This window comes from Alosa pseudoharengus, unplaced genomic scaffold (assembly GCF_046254945.1).
Source record: "Alosa pseudoharengus isolate Yale_2024_CS ecotype anadromous, Long Island Sound unplaced genomic scaffold, YU_APseudo_1.1 YU_APseudo_1.1_scf_16, whole genome shotgun sequence".
NCBI classification, from domain to species: Eukaryota; Metazoa; Chordata; class Actinopteri; order Clupeiformes; family Clupeidae; genus Alosa; species Alosa pseudoharengus.
In genome coordinates this window covers 32,848,861-32,872,616 of record NW_027468630.1, presented here as the reverse complement: position 1 = coordinate 32,872,616, position 23,756 = coordinate 32,848,861, and the positions used below count along the sequence as shown (strand labels likewise).

The window sequence follows — 23,756 nt, the reverse complement described above, 5'->3', positions numbered from 1 at the left end:
AAAACCTATTTATGTGTATATATTTGTGCCAATGTCCATGTTTCCCTTTTCCAGAGCCTGCAATGCTATTTTCACCGCTCTGGAGCAGAGTCAAGAGGCCATTGAGATCACAAGTGAAGATCAAGTGATTCAGGTTCGTTTGGAGAGAATCCTGCTCTTTTCCTCAATGGAACTCAGTCACTCCAAAAGGACTGGTCATTATGTTGGCATTCCATAGTGCACCCATTTAAGAGAATGTGCTCAAAAGAGCTCTCCTGTAGTGTGTGTGTGTGTGTGTGTGTGCGCGTCTGCTTACCCATAGGATAGTGTGATAGTGTGTGATCGTCTTCACCCCTTCTTTAGAGGCTTGTTTAGAAAGTCTTGTGACCGATGATATCAATGATGATATCTGTGTTCTCCCTTGGTTGAATGGCTTCTTTTGTCACAGGGCAGTTGAAGTATTTTTATCATGTTCTTTTTTCATATAAAAGGAGCGTTTGTGTTGGCCAAGGAGGGCCGGGATGAGTGACGAAGTTGCTAACGGTACTGAAAACGCATTGTTTTGGCAAAGCTCTAGGGCCCTACTGAAATCAAGGACCACACTCTGTTCTGTTTTATCAATACATCACCTGATGCTGTTGATCTTATGGGCCATTGTGGATGTTGTTGTTTTCGCTGTTGTTATTTCTGAATATTTATGAAACCATTGACCCCCCCTCTCCCCTCCCCGTTTCCACACCTTGTTTGCACAACAACAAGTTGTCTGGAGGTATTTTTTGTATGAGCACTTCATTTAGTGGACATTGACACCGTCCGCTTATGTCTCTCTGCAGTATGTAAACCCTGCATATGAGTCCATCATGGGATACCAGAAGGGGGAACTCATAGGGAAGGAAATCATAGAAGTGCCTAAAAGCGAGAAGAATAAGCCTGATCTCCTTGAAACTATAAATTCTTGCATACGGAAAGGAAAGGTGAGTACAGTGTATCTATACATATTTTTTGTTTTTACGTGTTTTCTCCAGATGTCAAAAAGTACCATGTCAAGGCATCAAATTGTAGTTGAACCCCCATGTTCTGCCAAGAGTAAGCATTTATAATTTGCAAGTGACTTTGACTGCACACAAAAGGTGGCAATGTGTGTGTGCCTATATGAGGCATGAGGCACCTGTGCCAATGTTACGATTCGGGCTCTCGGCATGCCGCAGTGAGGAGTGCTGGTCACAGACCTGAAGAGCCTGAGCCTCCCTCTGTGGTCAGACACCAGCCTGAATACCTGCCCGTCACCCATGGCGACTCAAGGCATCAGACACAACAAAGGGCCCGTATTTATTTATTTTTTTGAAAGGGGACAGATAGGGGGCTGGCTGTGCAGCGAGCGCTTACTTCAGAGAGGACGAAGGTCATCCGCACTCAGGCTAACAGTGGGAAGGTGCTTTTGAACCAAGCTGAGCAGACGAAGGGTGGCTGACATAAAAGGACTCGACTGGACACAGCTCTATGTCTCCCCCCACTCCCTTTTTTGGCTACTGACCACTTTGATATGTTTCACAAATGCATTATTTTTGTCACCACCATTTTCTTTTTGTTTTCTTTTTGTTATTGGTCCAGTGCTTGGCAAAAATGCATTTAATTGTATACTTATGAAATATTTGTATGCCTGAACCTGATTTTAGCTTTGGTTTGTGCTACTTTGACTTATCAATAATGTGTCATGCTGTAAAATGAACTGATAGCTCTGTTAAATAGCTTGTGTTGGTTTCTGATTATAGGCAGTAGCCTATGCTTATATGTTTATTTTACTTGTAATTCATATTCATATTTATATTTCAGGAGTGGCAAGGGATTTATTATGCCAAAAAGAAGAATGGAGACAGTGTCCAACAAAATGTGAAAATTACACCTGTTATTGGACAGGGAGGGTAAGTGTGCAGTTTTCGTTAATTTCATTCCTTTTTTTAATTCTGTTACACTATTTATCTCTCTCTGGGAATTAAGGCAGATTCTCTCAAGTTCTCACAGTTTCATGTCTCTCTGCTCTTTTCAGAAAAATTAGACACTATGTGTCTATTAACAGGCCTTTAAATGATAATAATAAGGTAAGCTATTCATAGATGCACAGAACGGCAACATTCACATCTACGGGGACTATGTTATTTTATATTTAATATGATAGTCTTGTAAAATGTTTTCTATTTGCCTTTTAAGACTGAGAAATCCAGTGATCGTGTACAAGCTGAATCTCAGACAGGTAAGACAAGCTGTCAGTTTGTTTTCCTAAGAGTACAATAGAACAGACACAGTTTTTCATCTCCACTTGTGTGCTAACTATTACTGTGGAGCTACCGAGCAGAACGTATTAGCACAATATATGGCTACTTAAAGAACATTTGAACAACATAAGTTGACCAAAAGGCAGTTGACATTTGATGATGAATTGAGCCCCATCCATAATGTATACATATCCTGAAGTCTCCTGCATAGTGTGTGTGTGTGTGTGTGCATGTGTGTGTGGCTCAGTGGTTTTGTCTTTTTCTCTCAGATATCCAGTCCTGCAAACACAAGGACAGGAGGAAAGGCTCCCTGGATGTCCGCTCCACTACATCACGAGGGAGCGATGGTGAGATGGACACACACACACACACACACACACACACACACACATACACGCTCTCTTTGAACCTTAGCGAATCTCGGGCAGCAACGGGGCCTAACGTGCCTGCATATGTGTTTGTTTGATCTGTCACAGGAAGCTCCCAGAGAAGGCACTCCTCTATGGCCCGGATCCACTCCATGACCATAGAAGCGCCAATAACGAAGGTACTGTAACTCCCTCCATTCCCCACCCCCGTCCCATTGGCTGGTATTTGTCTCGCTGTGTGCTGCGGCTCCCGCTCCCAAGTGCTGAGGTGGTCTCCTGTGTGTCTGTGCACACCCAGGTGATAAACATCATCAACGCAGCGCAAGAGAGCAGCCCCATGCCTGTGGCGGAGGCCCTGGACCGTGTGCTAGAGATCCTGAGAACCACCGAGCTCTACTCCCCCCAGCTGGGCACCAAGGAGGAGGACCCCCACACCAACGACCTTGTCGGGGGGCTGATGACGGTTGGTATCCATATGTCAGCCACAGACCCAGTATATTCTCCCTTACACACACCCTATGGATATGAGACTGCTTTGGGGAAGGGGAGCTCTTTTCTGGCTCAGTTTTGTCATTTCATTTGATCGAAGACGTTACAGTACTGAATGGGGCACAGAATATAATAAGTTATTTATAGAATCGTCCTTTCCCACTCTTTGCCGCTGTATGTCTAGTTGTTGACTTTGAAGACTGCAAAGGGATTGCATGAAGGAAGCTAAGTTGCCTTTATCAGGGAGCCATAGATGGACTAGGGGGCAGCCAAGCAGGCCTCAGGAGAAATGGCGTCATTGCTGGGAAGTCTCTGATTGATTTCATTAAATGTTTCTCTGCAATGTGATTACTTTATGATTGAAACATTACAGGCCTTATTTAATTATTCACGAATTACAACAAATGGCACCATGCCCGCTCTAGTATCTTATTCCCCTTATGAATTGGACTCGTGCTGCTGACTTCCACGGAGAGAAAATTAAAGGAGAAAATAGTTGCTGCATGCAGAAGTCTGTAAAAATCTGCGGTACTTCTATGCCTCTCCTCACTGATTGCTAATTTACGTGATTTCTTATTATTAAACCTAATTTGACAAAATCTATTTTACAAAAGTAATGCGTTAATGCATTGGTCATTGGTTTTTTGGCTGTTTCAAATCTTGATGACAGACAAGAATGCAATGTGTGTGTGTGTGTGTGTGTGTGTGTGTGTGTGTGTGTGTGTGTGTGTGTGTGTGTGTGTGTGTGTGTGTGTGTGTGTGTGTGTGTGTGTGTGTGTGTGTGTGTGTGTGTGTGTGTGTGTGTGTGTGTGTGTGTGTGTGTGTGTGTGTGTGTGTGTGTGTGTGTGTGTGTGTGTGTGTGTGTGTGTGTGTGTATGAACTGTAGTCAGCCCTGCCTGGTTGAGTAGAGAGAGTGAGGGGGGGGGAGGGCAGAGAGAGATGGGGAGAGCTGGAGAGGGAGAGTGCCAAGTTGGCAGTCTTGGCCGTGGCCCAGAGGAAGTGTTAGATTGTCCTCCTTTGTGCTCCCGTGGGCTGCAGAGGAAAAGCCGGCCGCTCCGCTCGGCACCACAACACCCTCTCCAGTGAACTTTTCCTCTCGGTCCGAGTGGCCTGGAAACATCCTGTTCTTGGAGGATTCGATGAAGAGCCGTGACTTGCGCTCACATGCGCCGACTCTCAGCCACACAGCAGGCTTGGCCTGGCCAGCAGTCGACCTGCGTTAGCCTCCCTTTACGTAGAGAACACCAGAGGAAATTACTCTGAAATTCTTGATCAGTATCTTGTTAAAGGGACCTTTTTCTGTGTTGGCATTACATAGTCATTCTGTCGTTTTTTTTCTGGGCTTTATAAGTAATGTTGTTTGTAGGTATATCTCGTCTGGGCTCTTGGCAGACATGATATGTTCAAAGTGGGTTTTCTGTCTCTGGGTTGACTCTGAGTCCACGTTGCAGAGAGAGAAGGGCTTAAAATAGCATGCGTGTGTGCTGGAGCTGATGCGCGATTAGACAATGTGCAGGTCAAAGATGAGCCTTGCTCGCTTTCCTTTCTCACTCCTGAGGTAAACATTCACTCCAGTTGTGCACACACACACACACACACACACACACACACACACACACACACACACACACACAGAGGCACTAGGGGCAGGGCTGAAGCCAGCTGCCCCATGGGAGAGTGTGAGGATGGGTTTGTGAGTTTGTTTTGTTGTGTTTGCATGTTTACACGTTAATCACCAGCGCAATGCCATTCTGTCGCCACACATGCCTCTGTTGTTTCTCATGCAATATGCTGGAAAATTAGTTTCAAATTTGACAGTGCAAGGGTCAAGAATAAGGGATATTTATCTCCAAAAAATACTTGAACCTCATAATTCCTGTTGTGAGTCGGTTATCTGAATATGGTCTTTTTTCCACAGGATGGCTTACGAAGACTATCTGGAAATGAATACATATTTTCAACAAAACGTGAGTACAGTCTAGGCTCATGTTTTAATGCCCTGCTTAAAAGACGAGAGAATTTCTCGCAACACAGCCTTGAGTAATACGGCGCGATCACATCGGGGGGCTTCTGTGCTCTTCCAGTTGTCCCATCCTGCGTCATGTTTACCTTCCAGGCTAATCCATTTCCAGCTGCCTGTTCCCAAGCCTGCTGCTCTTGATGCAAGCTGACATGCCTCTCTGTGTCCTCAGAGCCTCATCACATCCCCAGTCACCTGACCACGCCACTCTCACTCAACGACATCCCCCCTCGGGTGGCCCAGACCATGGAAAATGAAGACTCATGGGACTTTGACATCTTCAACCTAGAGGCAGCCACTATAAAGCGGTAGGGGAGTGGGGAGTGGGGGAAGTAGGCCATATCTTCCGCATGCTCCAGCTCCCTACATATATGTGCTAGATGTTTCTGTGGCTTTCGTGTCTTTCCTACGTTGAGATTACAGATTTACTGTTCACTGATGCTCTTTCTGAGAAAACGAGTGAGTCATGATTAATCTTATCGTAAGCCACCTGTAAGGATCTGAAACTTCATGCAAACAGTGAAGGTCATACTTCCAGTAATATAGTCTTGGCACCAATGCATAAATTATTTTATATATTCAGTCCAAACATCCCTGAAGAAAATACTTTATTCTATATTTTCTGGGTAATTATTTTGTTGTGAAGTGTACAATCTATTTGTTTAATTTTAGTCCGCTTTAACCCTCTCCAATGTAGAATATGATTGGGACGCATATAGGAGATCTGGTCAAGTGATCCGGAACTCTTTTCCCTTGGCAGGCCTTTAACCTTCTTGGGTTTAAAGATCTTCTCGCGCTTTGGCGTGTGCGAGTTCCTAAGCTGCCCCGAGGCCACGCTCCGGTCATGGCTGCAGGTGATCGAGGCCAACTACCACTCCAGCAACTCCTACCACAACTCCAGCCATGCAGCGGACGTACTGCACGCCACCGCCTACTTTCTCTGCAAGGAGAGAGTTAAGGTAAGCAGTGCGGCGCGCAGGGGAGCACCGGTGTCATCACCAGAGGGAAGGTTTCTTTTAGCCTAAATGAATCTCTGCCTCATTAGCTGGTTATGCATGTGTGCTGTGGAATGTAAGCTGATTATGAAACGTTCTATTTTCAACCCCCGTGGCAGCCCTGCGCTATTAGCTTAGCCAATAGACAGCGGTAAATAGGCTATGCACTGACTCTCACTCACATACAGCTGGGGGGGGGGGGCAGAATTTGTGGACTGTTTGTCTAAAAAAATTGTACTTTATTGAATTACCGGTAGCCAGGCATGAAGGACTGCTTATGACACAAATGAAGTGGTGGTTCTGCACTTAAAGTTCATTTGTCTGGCCGTGAGATGATTAGGTGGTGACTAGACAATGCGCTGAGGGCCACACATACTGTAGATGCTGCATCAGTGCAGTTATAAGAGCGCCATCACACATACACTGCTATTCCATGTTCTTTAACAGCAAAGCCTGGACCCCATAGACGAGGTCGCAGCCCTGATCGCCGCCACAGTGCACGACGTCGACCACCCGGGCCGGACCAACTCCTTCCTGTGCAATGCTGGGAGCGAGCTGGCCATCCTGTACAATGACACGGCTGTCCTGGAGAGCCACCACGCTGCCCTGGCCTTCCAGATCACTACCAGGGACGACAAGTGCAACATCTTCAAGAACATGGAGAGGTGGGACAGGGGGCCTGCCCTTTGGGTCTTTGCATGTCAAAATTCCCTTTTGTGTTTAATATGATTTCTGGTTAAAAAAAAGACATTGTCCATAAATTGGCAAGCCGGCCCTGTGTTGCTACAGATGAGATGTATACTTGGTTTGGCTTATTTGAATCATTGCATTTAAACCTGTATAGAAACAAGAGGCCAACAGCTTTGTTTCCATAATAGTCACCAACCCTCATGAGGACTCCAAAGAGCAGGAAGACACTGGATAGGGGATTGTCCAGACAGTTGTGCCTGCATGCTGTAGCTGTTTGCTGTTGCATGTCCTTGACAGGGGTCTTACTTAAATGTGATTTCAGCCCCAGCACAGTGCCCTTCACATTCAACAATCCCCAGTGATGGGGGAAGCCTCAACAATGCAGCCCATTCATTGGGCTGGTGACCGCAATGCATAGCAGACTCATCACATTTGAACCCGTCCTGTGTTTTCCCCCTCTGCTCTATTCAGAAACGAGTACCGCACACTCCGGCAAGCCATCATTGACATGGTCCTGGCCACCGAGATGACCAAGCACTTTGAGCATGTCAACAAGTTCGTCAACAGCATCAATAAACCCTTGGCAGCCTTGGAGGAGAATGGGGTAAGAAAGTTTATGTGTCAACACAAATTCACAATGCTTATGTTTAGCCGAATGGTTCTGATCCTTAGGATATATGTATATTTTTGATAGATATAGATTTTTGAATAAATAAGTGTATTATCAGGAAGACTGTGTACTGTATGTCTGCAACTTTCACCACATAACTTACAGATTCAGCAGAAACTGTCCAACATGCATTTGGTAACACCTAGCCAAAGCCCTGAAGCTGTTCCAGTTGCCTGTAAAAAAAAGCTGTACTTTTATGTGCCTCTCCACAAGTGACTGGGATTTGGGTTAAAGTGAGAGCCACTGCCTGGATATAGCTTTGGCCCATGAGACAGCCGCCAAAGACAGCTGCGTAGGGTGAAAATTTGACAGGCTGGTACCAGCTTTCTCAACCCAGTGTGGAATGCCCTACAGAGCCATTTTAAAGGATCCTAGAGCTTTTTAAGGAAAATGGTGGGATCTGCCTACCTTGCCTCCTTAAATGTCTCCCCTCTCCAAACTGGCCAACCAGCAAACAGTCAGAGCATTTGTGTGTGCTCATGGAACTGAATGGATTTCATCCTTTGGAGTAATTAATTTAATTTAATTTAGACACTGAATGTAGCCTAGTCCAAGCCAGGTGATTTTCTGGGGAGAAATAAAGTAACGTGAGTTTCTTTTGGAGGCCAGTAAAGGTGAAATGGTGCTTTTCGGACCAGATTGTTCTCATTAAAGCCTTCTGCTAATTTTGTTGATTTTGTATTTCTATTTCATTGTCTCTCGCTGTTTTTCTTTCTCTTCCTCTCCCTCTTCCACCTTTCCCAGGGGAATGGGGATGAGGAATCTGTCAAAGGCATTTTGACAACTCCGGAGAATCGGATTCTTGTGAAACGCATGCTCATTAAGTGCGCCGATATCTCGAATCCCTGTCGACCATTGGAGCTGTGTATTGAGTGGGCTGGCCGCATTTCAGAAGAATATTTTGCACAGGTAACACGGATATAATATTATAGGGGCAATCCTGATGAGATCCATGCTGCATATATATTTAGCCTAGGGCTTTGACATAACTTTAAGTGAATAATGTTGTCCCTTACATCTGAACATATTTGATTGACCTCAAACTACTTGTCAACAATGTAGGGCACTATATTTAAATTCATCACTGAATATAGCCCTGTATAGATATTTAATTATACACTTCATTAGACAAAAATGTGATTAACATTTGGATATACACTTTGCCACTGAATTTTGACTGGGATAAATAAATCTGTCTGTCTCACTCTCTTTCTACACTCTCTTTCTATCCCTCTCTCCTGTCTGCACAGACGGACGAGGAGAAGAGACAGGGCCTCCCAGTGGTCATGCCCGTGTTTGACAGGAACACCTGTAGCATTCCCAAATCCCAAATCTCCTTCATTGACTATTTCATCACAGATATGTTTGATGCCTGGGATGGTAAATTCTGCACTCTGTTTTCCCAAAATTGCAATCACTTTGAATTGTTTTCTATAGTCCTTTTCCTAGAATTGTAAAAGTAATGCACAAGCTCAATGTTACTTTTGTAGAAAGCTGTCCATAACCCCTATAGGACAGTGGTTCCCAAACTCCTCATCGCAGAGCCTCTTTGACAATGAAGCCCCTCTCTCCCCCACACCACAGCACAAAGTTTGAGACACTCACATATTACCTTCAATTTGAGTTTCGACTTCAGAGGCCGATCAGCAACATGGCTAACAGCACATGGGCTAGATATTGTCCCTACGTTTTAAATTTCAGCAATCAGTTGAACTTAAATATTGTACCAGTTAAACTTAATTATTGTATCATTAAACTTTTTATTTTTATTTGATCTGTTGTATTAATTATTAGCATGTAGGCTAAAAGGTAAGCCCTGACCATATTTTCCAACTGCAAAATAAGCTATAATTCGGTAATTATTGGCTACTTTGCTGTAAATCATATGAAATCCATATGAAATCTGACCTATTCATTGTTCAAGTTTCTCATTATGTTTTTTTATTCATTATGCCCACGTTGGGAACCAGTCCTATTGGACAAGTTGGAGCTCTCTTGCACTGTTTTCTATGGCCCTCTCACTGGATTTGTCTTGTGGTTTTTGCGCTCCGCAGCATTCGCAGACCTCCCGAATCTCATGCAGCACCTGGACAACAACTACAAGTATTGGAAAGGCCTCGACGAGCGGAAGCTCCACAGCCTGCGCCCTCCGCCGGAGTAGAGCCCTCGGTGTTCCGCCCCTCCTCGCCACAGCTCTGCCGCCCCCTCGCCTGCTCCAGCCACTCCCCAGCAGGCCTCCAGGCAGTGTCTCCCCGGAGTCTGCGCACCGCACCGCAAAGCCCCACCCCCCCAACTCTGCCACAGCGCACACTCTGGCACCGCGGCCCTGGTCTGGCCCAGCCTGGCTCGTCCCAATCCACCTGCCTTTGTAAGCTTTAGTCCAGCTCAAAACACAGACTGCAGGCCATCGACCTGCTTCACGGAGAACGGACAGGCGACATGATGGACACGCACGAGACTGGAGACGCGGGAGCACGAAAAAAGAAAAAAAAAGATACACACACACTTGTCCTCTGCGCACCAGTGGTGGCTAAGCTGGACTGGTGATGTCTGGTGACTCTGTCTGGGCGAGCCCCTCTTGCCCCTCTACAGAACAAATGGGGTCTGGCCTGCTCCTTCCAATGCAAGCATGGACGATGTTTGTTAGACTGCACAGCTGTAGCAGAAGGAGAGAGATGGAAAACAAACAGACCCTGAAACAAAAGATGCTTAGAAACCTTTTAAGAGGCATCTTTCATGAGAGGGGAGTGAGGTGTTGGGAAGTAGTGTAGAAAACTACGGGGAGTGACTGTGTGTGTGTGTGTGTGCATGTGTGTCTGTGTGTGCGTGTGTGTGGTGATGTTCACCCAGACCCTGGCACCGCGACAGGACTGCTCATGCTCATTCTTTCAGAAGAAAGACTGTAGAATCACACTCCACCTGTACTGGTCCTTGCTGTTGTATTTTTTTTCTTTGATTTGGGTTTTTTGATTTCCCTTTAAAATACGTGTCTACTATGCTAATCCTTGACTTTAAAAGGATATGTGGCAAATTCCACAGTCCTTCTATGGCAATCCTAAAAAGCAAAACCAACGCTTATTTAGGATGCTAACTGAAGACAAAACAAATGTAACCATCTGGAACAAAGGTCACTATTACAGATTGACATTGATATATTTATTTTGTTTTTTTAGATGTTCATTATTTTCTATACTAAAATAAATAAATGAAATTATTAATTAGCTAATGAAATGGAAAAAAGAACAAAGTTAAAAAGCAAAGAAAGCCAAAGCTGATTAACAGAAATGATAATCCAGTAAGTCTTGTCCATATTTAATACCCGTAGAGAAAAAAATCATTCACATAAAGACATTTTTATTTTCTTATTACAAATACTAGTTTGAATGACACATTTATATTGCACTGTAAACAATGATGGATATGTAATATTCTCTCATTTTTGTCCAAGGCTGGGATACTGAATTTGGGAATAAGCTCTTAAGTTGTTGTTCACTTGGGTGTTTGGTTGTGTGTGCGCAGAGACACCACTGCGAGATGATGCTGTATATCACACGGCACTCAGCGAACAGCAGAAATCTGTGAAAAGAAAAGAAAAAAATATTTTGGACTTGAAATGATTTTTCTCCCAGAATTTTTTGTATCTGGTTTATCCTACTGAAAAGACTGCCTTATTTTATACAATATTTATACAGTACATCCCACTGTGTATCCACAAAGGACATTCTGGAGTTTTTAATAACATAGTAAGAAAGTTATGTTCACGTAAATCTCAATATTTTTATAGACTATGAATTTTACACTGGAGCATCAAAAAATGAAACCGCTATTAGCCCTCTTGCATTTGTGGAAAATGTTTGCCCACCAGAATGGCATTGCATTTGGCATGGAAACAATGAAGTCTTTGGGAAGTTTGGTAGCATTGTGAGATACAGAATGGTCAATCACTGTTACCATCTCCTCTCGTTGCAGATTGCCTACTTGGAGGGGTATGAAATATTGGCAGTTCCGTCAACTTTACACAAAAAAACAGGATTATACTTGAGCCTCTGTCAGGCTTCTAATTAGCATACTAATATATGTTTAAGAACTTTCCTTATTAAGAGAATTTCCTACTAAAATATATATAAAAAATGCCATACTACCAAGCAAACACTGGTCAACACGATATTTTGATCAAACTGTTTCTCTCTGTCAAAACAGAAATGTTATATAAATCAGGGGATTTTTTTTATGATTCACCATAACTTCAGGTCTGACAGCACCACAGCAAATGAAAAAAAAAATAGAAAATGTTCAATGGATAATAAAGTAATATTGTATTATGTTTCTGAAATGCTCACATTACTTGCCAGGAAGAAAGTCCCTTAAGGCCCATAGTCCAGCCATACAGGTACCATGTCTGTTGTGACCTATGTCAAGTATCTCCTGATGTTATGTCTCCCACATCTACGCACAGGTATCAAGCTCAATGCTTTATGTCACAGCTTTAAGCCTGTCATTAGATTTTTGTGTAATTCTTCAAGGAATTTACTCATAACTACATCAACAAGAATGACGAAGGTCACAGAGTTTTGCTGGGATTGTGTTGTCTGGGCTTATTGTAGCATTTTAATGTTTTGATAAAAAAGAACTATCGTTCAGTCTCCAGGTCTATACCAACATTATATCATTCATGTTACACTGTTACGGCAATGTTTGTTTCTGGAGTCTTGTTGACTTGAAAAGGAGGGGACGATAAGTCTGGCTGACAAAAGGAATGTCCTCTCACAAGTCTGTGAGATGGGTTAAGGTCAGTCCCTCACTCCCTCGCTGGATGGAGAGTGATGTTTTTTTGTGTGTTAAGGCGACCATCTCGCCTTTGATCAGGTCTTTTCTTCATCGTGTCTGTGTTGCATCATGTTGCCATCTGCACAGCTTTGAGTATGATGAGATGACCTCATCATGATCATTCCTTGCCCTTAAAAGGTCAGCACACTTGCCAATAAGCAGCCAAGCACTGAGGTACTCCGTATTAACCCTAAACTTATGAAATTCCACAGTCACTTGCTTAGTTTCAGGCACAATAATAACCTCTAGTAAGTAAACTCCAGTAGTAGTTTCAGTTCAATGGTAGCCTTACTACTTTTTATCAGAGGTTGTGGCTTCAAAGGATATGGTTTGCAGAGGACATCCATCTCCTAGGTTGTTAATGTAGCGTGGAAATGTTATGTGCAGTGGAATCAAAGTGGGACCACGCTACACCACATGATCCCATGTGGAAGATCTGGTGTTGTCTTTTGTTTTGATGCTGATGTCTATGATCTGCCATCTAATTAGAGTAGCAGCTACATCAAAAGGTTTGTGCCTAAATTCTGATGTTTGATGTGGGAATCAGTAAAATGCTTTCCAGTCAGCAGACCAGCCCATTCTGGTCATTAAAATAGTAGCCTGCTGTGCATGACCAGCCTTTAAGTGAAAAGAATGTCATTGCAAAGACTGGCTTATATCCAGACATATATATTTTAATGAATTGTGTTCCAGGATTCTGTGTATCTATCATTTTCCACCGATATAAATTTATCAAGATGTGTTTGACTTGACCATTCTTAATATTGTATTATCCTGCATAAGTACAGTTCTCACACTGTAGGACCACCAGTGCATGGAGACAGACATCCTTTAGTTAATAAAATGACCATGATTGTACTGATTTGTTTTGAAAGTCAATAATTAAGCAAGCAGATAGTATGTCATTGTGAAGATGACAGATGACTCATTATTCCTCAGATATTATTTTTTTTATATTCAGCAAAGAATGGTAAATAAAATAAATAGTCATTCCTGGCTCTTCTAGTAGGCCAACACAAATCTGCAGCGATATACCATGCTGGTTAACATTATCCATATTGAGGCCTGAGCTTAGGCATCACAGATGCTGGTGGTGGTAGTTCACTATTAAACTGTTGTTAAAGAGTGATCTTAGAGGCAGATGGTTGTTTTGGAAATGTGCATGTTTTGATTTGTGTTGATTGGCTTTAACATGTAAAGTAAAATGCTACACTAATGAGTGAGTGGTCAACATAGATGCTCTGCTGTTTAGTCAGTATCCAGTGTTGACCAATAAAGTAGGTCTCCTATGGGTTAAACACAAAAAATAGTTTCAATTCTTGATACAAGCAATTCCTAAATTCAAAAATGCATGTAAAATCAATGCATTGTTAAGCAAGCTATTGGCATATTGAATAAGAAATGTCGAAATGTGGAGTCTCTAGGACAAATAAGCCTAGAGTCATTTCCAGGGCTTGATCTCCGGCCATATAATAGCATGAAATATGTAATGAAATAGTTCATCTCTGCTGAATGATCTGACTCATCAAAAATGAGGGCCTTATCCACCTCACAAGGCTCCTTTTATCTGTATTAGGGACCGTTCGGTATTTATGGAAAGGACCACCGGAGGAAAATAGGGGAGGGTCATGTCTTTTTATTCTTTGTTGAGGGGAGGGTCACCCAACTTTTTTTAGTCTAGGAGGGAGGGTCACCTAACTTTTGTCAGGGTTCCTACGCAGTATGGAAAACCTGGAAAAGTATGGAATTTGATTTTAGTAATTTCCAGGTCTGGATAAGTATGGAAAAAAGAAACAAGGGTATGGAGAAATATGTTTCCAGACTATTGCATCTACAGTACTAATCACTTCACTTAGGTCATATTGAACCATTCCTACTGTTGTGTAGCTTAACTGTCGGTCCACATCGTCAACATACAATTGAATGGGGGTCCTCAGAAAAAAAAATTCTCCCACAAGGGGACCCTGGAACCAAAACCAAATTGAGAACCCCTGCTCTATGCACGTGCCCTACACCATTGTGCACTGGTATGTTTTGCGTAGCTCTGCTATTTTCGGCTAAAACACTGGTAGACTTTTTTGATTTTGTAAAAGATACCAAGACATGGATACTGCATTATCTGATAAACTGTTATTGCAAACAAATAATATTGTTTATGGTGATTTCTGAGGCTTCTGCCAGCAGTGCACTAGTCTCCAACATATGTAGGCTATGCTGTATCTACAGAGAACTAAAAATGTGAGTGCACCTTCCAACACAGCACTTCCCCCAACAAAAAGTATCCAAGGGCTACCAAGTTAATAATAAACATTGACAATGCTAGTAGAACGCTCCATTGACAATGTCTAGAATATGGTCAGAAAAATTTACCGTGGCCCCAGCCGTGGTGCAACTGGCTGGGGCACCTGCACCGTACGCCGGCGACCCGCGTTCGATTCCCGCCCCGTGGTCCTTTCCGGATCCCACCCCGATTCTCTCTCCCACTCACTTCCTGTCACTCTCCACCTCTCCACCACTCTCCAATCCTGTCGCATTAAAGGCATAAAAGGCCAAAAATATATACTTAAAAAAAATAAATGTACCGAGAAGTTTGAAAATTTGAGTATGGAAAAAGTATGGAATTTTGAAATGGAAAATGTGTAGGAACCCTGTTTTGTATTCATGGAGCAACATTTGGGCCGTCGTCCAGGGCCTCGCTTCTGATGGGCCTTGCACCTGGCCAAAGATGACATTAAAAAGATTGAACGAAGCTTCCCTAACTTTGAAATTGCGATCAGTGACTGGCATCGGGTGAACGAAGCTTTTCGAAGTTGAACAGGCTATTAAAAACTATTTGCGCACCTTCATGTCACAGGAGAGACTATGGGCTCGCCCTTCTATGAATTGAAGACATTAGGCTACCTGCAAGCTGGCCTATGATTTCATTGCTGAGTTTGCGGCAAAGTAGGCTAAGCAAGATTTTTTTTTTTCAGGAGTGAGGATATGGCGAGTCAATGTCATTTATTTGTCCAATGTTAGCCTATAGACCAGTTTCCATAGTGCACATTTTATATATAGTTTGAATGTCGTGTGTGTTTCTGCTCATTGACAAATAGCGTTCAGCACAATGATTCATGCCCAATTAATTCCCCTGTTAAAGTCTTCGCCTTTGTTACAGTTTGATTTCGTGATGTAGCCTATGATAAACACCATATGGCCAAATATGTGACTCAGCTAAAGTTATAGGCTATACAATTTCCCCTCTGACAGGCTGGTGTAGCTTATTAGACTAGGCTACTAAAATGCACCGACGGTAGCCTAGGCCCAGCTACCGCATGATTTCATGCACGTAGGCCTAAGTGAAAAGGGCCTCGCATCCCGCACAGGGCCTCGCACCCCCTTGTAACGGCCCTGCAGCTCCTCCTTAGCCTGGCAGGCCATCCTATATCATTAAAATGTATAGTCTGGAATCGACCCATTTACCTTGCTTAATCCGAGGGGCGGGCAGAGAATTGTCTTTCAAACTGCCTAGGCATGCAATAGGCCAGCGCTACGACCATATCCGTATCCGGTCGGCAAAACGGCAAATACATCCTTCTTCGAAAGGAATGACTTAAGTGCATTGTGTTGCTCAACTTTCAAAGAAAAGCACAAGTCCAACTCCTCCAAAGTTGACGCCAACGCCGATTCAAACAACCGCTCTTCGTTCGCCATAGCCACCGTCCTTGTTGTTCACCGTTGTAGGACTGTCATCATCCTGTTAAGCCCACATTAAGACTAAGAAAATAGAGCGCTGTGATTGGTTGACGTCCACGGCGTCAGCCAATAGAAATTCCTATGGTTTGCTACTAGACGTAGGCCTACAGGCTGAGCAAATTAATTTGCCGCCGCTAGGGTGCGTCTAGATTTTTAGGCTAGCTCCTCCTAAAACAGCAGGAAAAATTAAAATAGGCCTACGCGATAAACCCGGGAAAAGTTGACCGGTTTGTTCCGGTCCCGGTGAGTATTTGTGAAATTGTGCAAACGACAGCCTTTCCAAGGCATTTCAAGGAAGGAGTCGTAGCATGCAAGCTCCCAAATTGACACAGTACAGAAGGCATCAATAAATTGTTGGGACTGTGGAGGGTCAAGCGTTTTTTCTCAATCACTTTGGAGGGTCATAGAAAAATGTCTTGCTGGCGAGGGAGGGTCACGTCTTTTTTGACCAACGCTCCCAAAACTCCTCCGGTAGCCCCTTAATTAAATAACGAACAGTCCCTTAGACTCTAATCTGTAATATACATGTACACAAAAAAACTTACGGTGTACCCGACGCCATTTCAGGTCAAAATATCCCCCACGTCAGCTAAACGTTTCGCTTGAAATTTCTCATCGAGTGCATACGTTCAAATTTACATGAAAGGCACAAAAGGCCACTGGAAAAAGGGGCGGAAATACGTCACACTTTTATGCAACACGAACGTGCACCACTTATCTCTGTAGCAAGACTCTCTGATAGCATGCGGAATAGAAGTCCCCGAAAGGAGGGTAGGGCAGACACAGTTTTCTGTGAATATCTTGAGAACCGTAGGGCCTAGGATGACCAATTCTTTGCGTATGTTTGCCTCCAGGGGTCATGTAAACCCATTCCATATGCACACATGTGCATAAACAGATACACACGCGCACACATACATTCACAGTAATCCTACGAATGACACTTACTCACACAGTAGACATATATACGCATGCATGCACATGCACACACACAGGCACATAAACAGGCAAACACACACATGCACGCACACAAACTCACCCACACACACATAAACATGTACACGCACACAATTCAAGAATTTCTCCGAATTATGAACAGGCAAGATGGGGGTGGGGTTGTATAAAATGTATTACATGTGAAATCTATGAACTATTCATGTTTTGGTACTTGTTGTCTAGCAGATACCAGTGAGAATTGAGTGTGCATAATGCAATTCAGTGAGACAGTTAGAATTATATATGCCGTTCAGCGTGACTTATTTTTGTGGAAAACATGTGCTGGACTGGGCGGCGGTCATATTTTGTACCACTCTGCGGTACATCTAGTTTTAGCCTAGAAATTACAGATGTAGCCTAGGGAAAGCCATAGGCTACTGCTGCTTGCAGTGAGTGACCCCTTATTTTACTGTCAATGGCCCGGGCCTATATGGCTAATCATCCTATCTGGCATTAAAATTTTTTGAGAATGGCAAATTATAAGTGGATTGGTTGTAAAGAAGCTAAGCCTGTTTATATAGAGAAGGCATTTTCCATATGAGGACAGGCTATTCTGGACTGAAGGGAAAGATGAGCCCAAACTCCCATGGGACGAAAGCACCACCCGACTCAATCTGAATTCATCATGGAGTCGACCCCCCCCCCCCCACCCACACATATTTGTTACATGAGGCTCAACTAGCCAAACTTCCCAAAGATTCTACCCTGCACAGACTCCGTTAAGAAAGAACGATTATCCTGACCATGCGCATTTCAGACATTTGATATGTTGGGTGTAAGAGTAACCCATTTCTTCTTAAATGAGTGAATTTGTCATATTTTAGCCTCTTAAAAAATGAGGACTTCTAATCCGCATGCTATCAGAGTCTTGCTACAGAGATAAGTGGTGCACGTTCGTGTTGCATAAAAGTGTGACGTATTTCCGCTCGTAGTCCACTTTTTCCAGTGGCCTTTTGTGCCTTTCATGTAAATTTGAACGTATGCACTCGATGAGAAATTTCAAGCGAAACGTTTAGCTGACGTGGGGGATATTTTGACCTGAAATGGCGTCGGGTACACCGTAAGTTTTTTTGTGTACATGTATACTTTATGTCAGATGTTTCTCTTAGACCACGTATTTGAGTAAATCCATTAAGTTACCATGCAAGCTATTGCTAGCTTGCTTGTTGATCATTGTCTAACTAGTTGGCCAGCTGCTAACGTTACATTCCCATAAAGATAACTGGCGTTAGCCTGTTTTGTTAGGTTGCTAGCATTGCAAGATTACCCTAGCTTTGTCATTACGGATCAATGTCCGATTTAACGTTAACACCAGAACGGCACCATATCGAAACGTTGTAACCGTTCTTAGATACTAGCACGCTAGAATGTAGCCTACTCGTTAGCAAGTTGGTTAGCACTAGCGTGCTAGCTTGATAACTGCTTCAGTTGGTTGTGGTTTCCTATTCATACACATACGTAGCCAGACGTGCTACTTGGCAAATGTGAGCAAATTAACGCAAGTTAACATTCAGCTGCAATGTGAGGTTATTTTAATGGGACCCCATTGTTTTTGAGATTGCCACACGGGCAGCAGATACCCTGGCTATTAATAATGGAATTATCCACTTAGTTGTGTTGTGGCACTTGTGTATAGCTGCACGATGGTATTTAAAAGCTTTTCGTTAGCTAATATGTTATTTAGCTAGTTAGCAATATTGCTGCATACGGCTAACGCCAAGTTGCGTACGTTTCTATTGAATATGAATTGCGCTCAGGAGCTAACAAACAAGGTAGGCCCCTCGTCCATGGTTTGGTCTACATGCCACAACCTTTCAGGCAACGTTAGCCGTGAAGTTATACCAGCTGCTTAAAATTCTACATTTGCATATGTAACTAGACGTAGTTTTATGTTAATGTTATTCGCCGCTGCTTTTCTTTACTGCATTTTCACTCTTGGAGGACAAGAAGGCAGACTTTACAAGTCATGTAGTTCTGTCGATACTATCCTCCTATAAAAAAATGTAGTTTGAACAGGCCACCACCCGAGTATGTGGTGAAGGTCTACTTGTACTACAGACATGATTTGCTTTTTGGAGTAGGTAAAGATGTCTTGTATTGTAAATGCTGCAAACACACAGTGCCAAACTAAAAGTTGTATTGTGAAGATATAGCATCAAACTAAAAACTGGTCTCACTCCATTCTCTCACAGATGCTTAAGTAGATGGGACCAACCCAAATCGAAAGCTGACATGCGTCAAGGCTGCAATGTCTCTCAGACTGCACCACAACTCTCATCCACAGCAAATCACATGGGCGCCAACAACATCACTACAACTGCCAGTGCATCTCAAACGTCTAGTGTTCCATCAGCTGAGTTGAAAATGCCTCCCACATCTGGGGGTCTAGAAGATGCTCCTCAGGGTGGTGTGGAGATGGCTGCAGCTATGGCTGCTAAAATAAATGCAATGCTAATGGCTAAAGGGAAACTGAAAACACTAGAACCTTTACCCAGTAAGGTCTGTAAAGTATTTTTAATAGTCCTCTAAAAGTGTAGTAAAGTGTGTTTTGCTAGTGTTTTATGTAATGCAATGCCACTGACGTGTTGTGTGTAATCTCAGATTGCACCAAGTGTGCCAGTCTCAAGTGTCACTGATGAAGTTGTGGTGACTGAAGTGGATATCAACGATGTACCCATAAATTGCAGAAACCTGCTCACAAAAGGGAAAACTCAGGAAGAGGTAACTTTCATTTGAGTTTGCTCCTTTATTTTAAACTTTGTTCAGTGTTTACCTTTATAAGGAAAGCTTAACTGTGATGACTGTTGGGCTTTTCATTGCAGATTCGTCAGGTCAGCGGAGCTGTGGTTTCAACAAAAGGACTTTACATGACCACCGCTGACAAGTCCACTGCTAAAGGGCATGTATTCACCTTATAATATGTTCTGGTAAAATGACTACCCTGTTGTGCAAGGCTTGTCCTAATTGACTCTCTTTTTGTGTAGTGAGCGACCTTTGTATCTCCATGTTCAAGGACGGAGTCAGGAGGAGGTCAACAGTAAGTAGTAAACTCTGTCTTGTTAGAAAGACTTTGTATCCGTTCACTGTCCTCCAAAAACAAAATCCACAACCAAGTGTGTTCCTGCCTCAGAGGCCGTCCAGCGGATAAAGGAGATCATTTCAGAGGACCTGATGAGGGCAGCCGCCGCGTCAGGAGGACTGCAGCGCCCTGTGATGCCCACACTTCCAGTGTACCCACAGCCGCCGCGCCCTGCCGTCCCACAGCAGCCCACGAGGCTCCAGATGCCAACGATGCCACGGCTGCCCAATGCACAGCAGAACCAAAGGCCCACACCCTCGCACGGTGGACATTCAGGGGTACATTTGTTTAAAACAATACTTTTTTTTTTTCTGAATGTGAACTTAAATTAATGAAACACTTTCCTGTCAGATTTGTATAGATCCATTACTTATTCCTAGTGAGCGAGCCCATTGGTTCTGTTTCTACTGTGCAGTTCTATGCTACATATGTGATTGTTTTGTTAATGACTGGAGGTCAATGAAGGCAAGGCCAATGAAGACTATATGGCTCCTGCTGATACCCACCTCCTAAAACAAAATTAGCAGCGAGAACAACTGTGGCCTTCAGACAGAGTCCATGGTGTACTGCTTCTGCTGACAGCTTTCCCTTACAACCTAACCTGGTCATGAACAGAGATCTAAAACTTTTACTAAGTGTTTTTGTTTTGTGTGTGTGTGTTTATTTACAGAGTTTTGTCCATACCAAAATATTTGTTGGTCTGGATCAAGCACTGCCCTCGTTTAATGTGAATGAAAAGGTGGAGGGCCCGGGGGGCACGTATCTAGGGCACATCCAGACGGAGACGGGTGCCCGCGTCTTCCTGCGGGGGAAGACCTCCGGTTACATCGAGCAGGCGTCACGCCGAGAGTCGTTTGAGCCGCTCTACGTGTACATCAGGTACTGCTGCTTGGCATCGTAGTAAATTTCACAGATGTATGCACATGCTGGTATATTATGTTTTATTGATACTCCTGCTGTCTTTGCAGCCACCCAAACCAGACTGGACTGGAAGCTGCAAAGAAGCTAACAGAGAGTCTACTGGAAACGGTGAGTGTCATTCTCTTTCTCAATAACTGTCATATCTTGTCAAGTGTGGAGGTTAAGAAGGTGAAGCTATTGTAAGCTTTATAGCACTCACTGATACCCACCTCCCAGAGAAACAGTGACCTGAACTGCCTGACCTCCAGAAATAGGTCAGAGTGATTCTACTCACTTACATCAAGATCTGAAAACCAGGGTGTGGTTAGTTCTTCAGAAATGTTACTAAATCTGTGTTCTAATTGTCCTTGTGTTCCCCAGGTCAGAGCGGAGCATTCTCGGATGGTGTCCATATACACGGCAACGGGGTCTACTCAAGGTGTGTGCTTGTTCTTTCTGTGATGCTAGTTGAGGTGTAAGCCAACAAATAGCAGCTTTGATTCATGGTCTTTGTTGTAGTGGCAAGACTTGGGGTCAGTGTCAACCTGGGAGTGGTTGATGCCTAACTATGATGTTAACATTATCTCTATACTTTCATTTCAGCATACCCAGCTCATGGATACCCAGCTAATAGCAATTACAGTAGCCAGGGGTCCTGGTATAACTACCCAGCAAATGGGTACCCGGGCGGCTATTCAGCATACCCAGGAGCCACTGGTTACTGGAGTAGTGCAAATGGTCACCCCAGTCATTCTAACTTGTCGACAACCCCTCAATCTTCCCAGGCAATGGTTCAGTATCCAGTGTGTCCTAGGAAACCCCCACCCTATCTAGTACAGGTATGTTCTCTCAGTTTAGTCGTCGTCCCCCCCCCACACACACACGCACTTAATGGGTTTTTGAGGGGCAACTGATTCTTGGCTTGGCTTATCTTGATGTCATTTATAACTCCAGGTTCATAATGGTGTTGTATGCAGAGGCATTCTCAATAACCATTTGTATGTGTAGAAACACAAACTTAAATGAAAAAGTAACTTCCCAAATGTTGAGTTGATGACCTACACGTCAAGACAGCGGTAGTCTATCATTCTGCTCTGTTCAAGGACCAGGGAGCTGGTTCCGGTGATGCCACTAGCAGTCCATCCACCAGCCCCCCGCAGCCTGCCAGCCCCAAGCGTCAGTTTGTGGAAGACACCGACACGGCTAATGAGGCTGAGGTACGCTAGCTGAGCGTAAGCTTAACAAACACATTGCTGTTTCCTGGTGGAGTGTCAACACAGGAGTCTTTGTTTCTGTCCCTGTATGCAGTCTGAGTCCAGTGCAGATGTGAAGAGTGAGGAACAAACATCACCACCGGTTTCCTCTGCTGAAGGGAGAACTTCAGAAAGGTTTGTTTGAGCTCTTTTTTACCAACACTGCACACCAACTCTGTGTAGGATAGGGACTACCCTTCTTGTTAGGTAGGTCTCTTTGTGGGGAACAGTAATTGACCAATTTGCGCTTAACCTGAAACGGAGAAATGGGAGGAAAGTGTAGTGGTAATGTGGGTGTAGGATTAAAGGCTGTGATCATTGTTGGAGTGTGCTGATGGCTAGAACCCAGATGACCAACCCAGTGCTCTCTTGCAGGTTCCTGATGCCGCCTCCTCCCATGCCTTTGACGGTCACTCGCAAGAGACAGAGGGAGAGCCCGCCCAAAGAGGAGCTGTGTCCTGCTGCGGGTAGGCGCTACGCTTTCAAACGCTGCCCACCTCTGCACTAATGCATGATGGCTCCTCTCTGTGGAGTCCAGCTTCACCTCAGTCTGCTCTGCAGCAGAGGATTTAGAAAACAAATCCAAACACTGCGATCCTTTTTCTCCCCCAGAGTAAAGGAGACCTGGATGGCCCACCCCAGACGAACACCACTAACTTGTTGTTCTTGTACATGTTCTTTTTCTCTGTTTCTCCCTTGTCTCTTCTCTTTTACATGTTACCATGGACGTGGCTGTTGCTGAATGTGTGGGTGCCCGCCTTGTTATGGTGACCGATCTACTCCCCTCTACCCTCCTCCCTCTCTGTGGATCTGACATGTTCTGCGGCTCACATGGGGCTCTACAATTTCTCTGTCCTTCTTTTTTTGTTTTTCTCTCTCTCTCTCTCTCTCCTCCCACCCCTCCTTCCCCTCTCCTGTGTCTGTCTCTCTCTATGTTGTGACCTCTCTTCAGCAGGCCCAGTGGAGGTGGAGGCGCCCAAGAAGCTGAAGCTGCCGGAGGATGGCTCAGGGCTCGTGCCCTATGGAGGGGACTCTTCCGACGAGGAAGAGGAGCGGACTCGCTGCAGTAAGAAGGCTAACTCCTAAACTCACTCAAACCCCCTCCGCTCCCCCAGGGTCTTGCTTACAGCAACGCCCGGCCAAAGTTCAAGCACATTCATACAAAATTACCAGACCTTCACCCCACATACACACCATGTCCATGTCCATACATAAGAGTCCGCCAGGACAAAGACTGCTACATTTTGCCATTTATGACAAACCTTTTTTTTGTGATGGATAATTTTAACAAAACCAGGAAAAAAATTAAGCTTAGCCTATACCTTTGACATCCTTCCTGATTTCTTAATCGCTCTGCACCAGTAACTGATGTATGCTGTAAATTTCAGTGATAACTTTTCTTATTTGGAAAATGGTGCAAGTCTGTTCCCATGGAATACTGTAATAAAAGTATTTGAAACAATTTACCGTACATTATTTTTA

At 43.9% G+C, this 23,756-nt stretch overlaps 2 protein-coding genes across 3 annotated transcripts in view; both read left to right on the top strand.

Annotated features, from left to right (window-relative positions):
- The window catches only part of pde8a (phosphodiesterase 8A), a 36,473-nt gene extending 22,560 nt beyond the window's left edge, over nt 1–13,913 (top strand). Inside the window, exons 7-22 of the mRNA XM_076287758.1 lie at nt 55–133; nt 813–953; nt 1,813–1,901; nt 2,027–2,078; nt 2,188–2,230; nt 2,522–2,599; nt 2,729–2,799; nt 2,919–3,083; nt 5,028–5,076; nt 5,302–5,437; nt 5,890–6,088; nt 6,572–6,789; nt 7,286–7,418; nt 8,229–8,393; nt 8,735–8,864; nt 9,539–13,913. Of these exons, the coding sequence (XP_076143873.1) occupies nt 55–133; nt 813–953; nt 1,813–1,901; nt 2,027–2,078; nt 2,188–2,230; nt 2,522–2,599; nt 2,729–2,799; nt 2,919–3,083; nt 5,028–5,076; nt 5,302–5,437; nt 5,890–6,088; nt 6,572–6,789; nt 7,286–7,418; nt 8,229–8,393; nt 8,735–8,864; nt 9,539–9,645 (1,855 nt within the window). The 3' untranslated portion in view covers nt 9,646–13,913. The remainder of the gene's footprint in view (nt 1–54; nt 134–812; nt 954–1,812; nt 1,902–2,026; nt 2,079–2,187; nt 2,231–2,521; nt 2,600–2,728; nt 2,800–2,918; nt 3,084–5,027; nt 5,077–5,301; nt 5,438–5,889; nt 6,089–6,571; nt 6,790–7,285; nt 7,419–8,228; nt 8,394–8,734; nt 8,865–9,538) is intronic.
- Nucleotides 13,914–17,990: 4,077 nt separating this feature from the next.
- Nucleotides 17,991–23,736, top strand: LOC143125924 (KH homology domain-containing protein 4-like). Of its 2 annotated transcripts, none has more exons than XM_076287757.1 (14): nt 17,991–18,102; nt 19,235–19,541; nt 19,644–19,763; nt 19,865–19,941; nt 20,027–20,079; nt 20,173–20,399; nt 20,792–21,000; nt 21,090–21,150; nt 21,403–21,460; nt 21,625–21,860; nt 22,125–22,238; nt 22,330–22,409; nt 22,650–22,741; nt 23,230–23,736. In XM_076287757.1, exons 1-14 carry the CDS (start codon nt 18,086–18,088, stop codon nt 23,358–23,360), a joined length of 1,782 nt encoding a protein of 593 aa, XP_076143872.1. In that variant the 5' UTR covers nt 17,991–18,085; the 3' UTR covers nt 23,361–23,736. The 2 variants fall into 2 exon arrangements, with proteins under 2 accessions (XP_076143872.1, XP_076143871.1); XM_076287756.1 differs by having other exon boundaries at nt 23,227–23,736.
- Nucleotides 23,737–23,756: the final 20 nt, after the last annotated feature.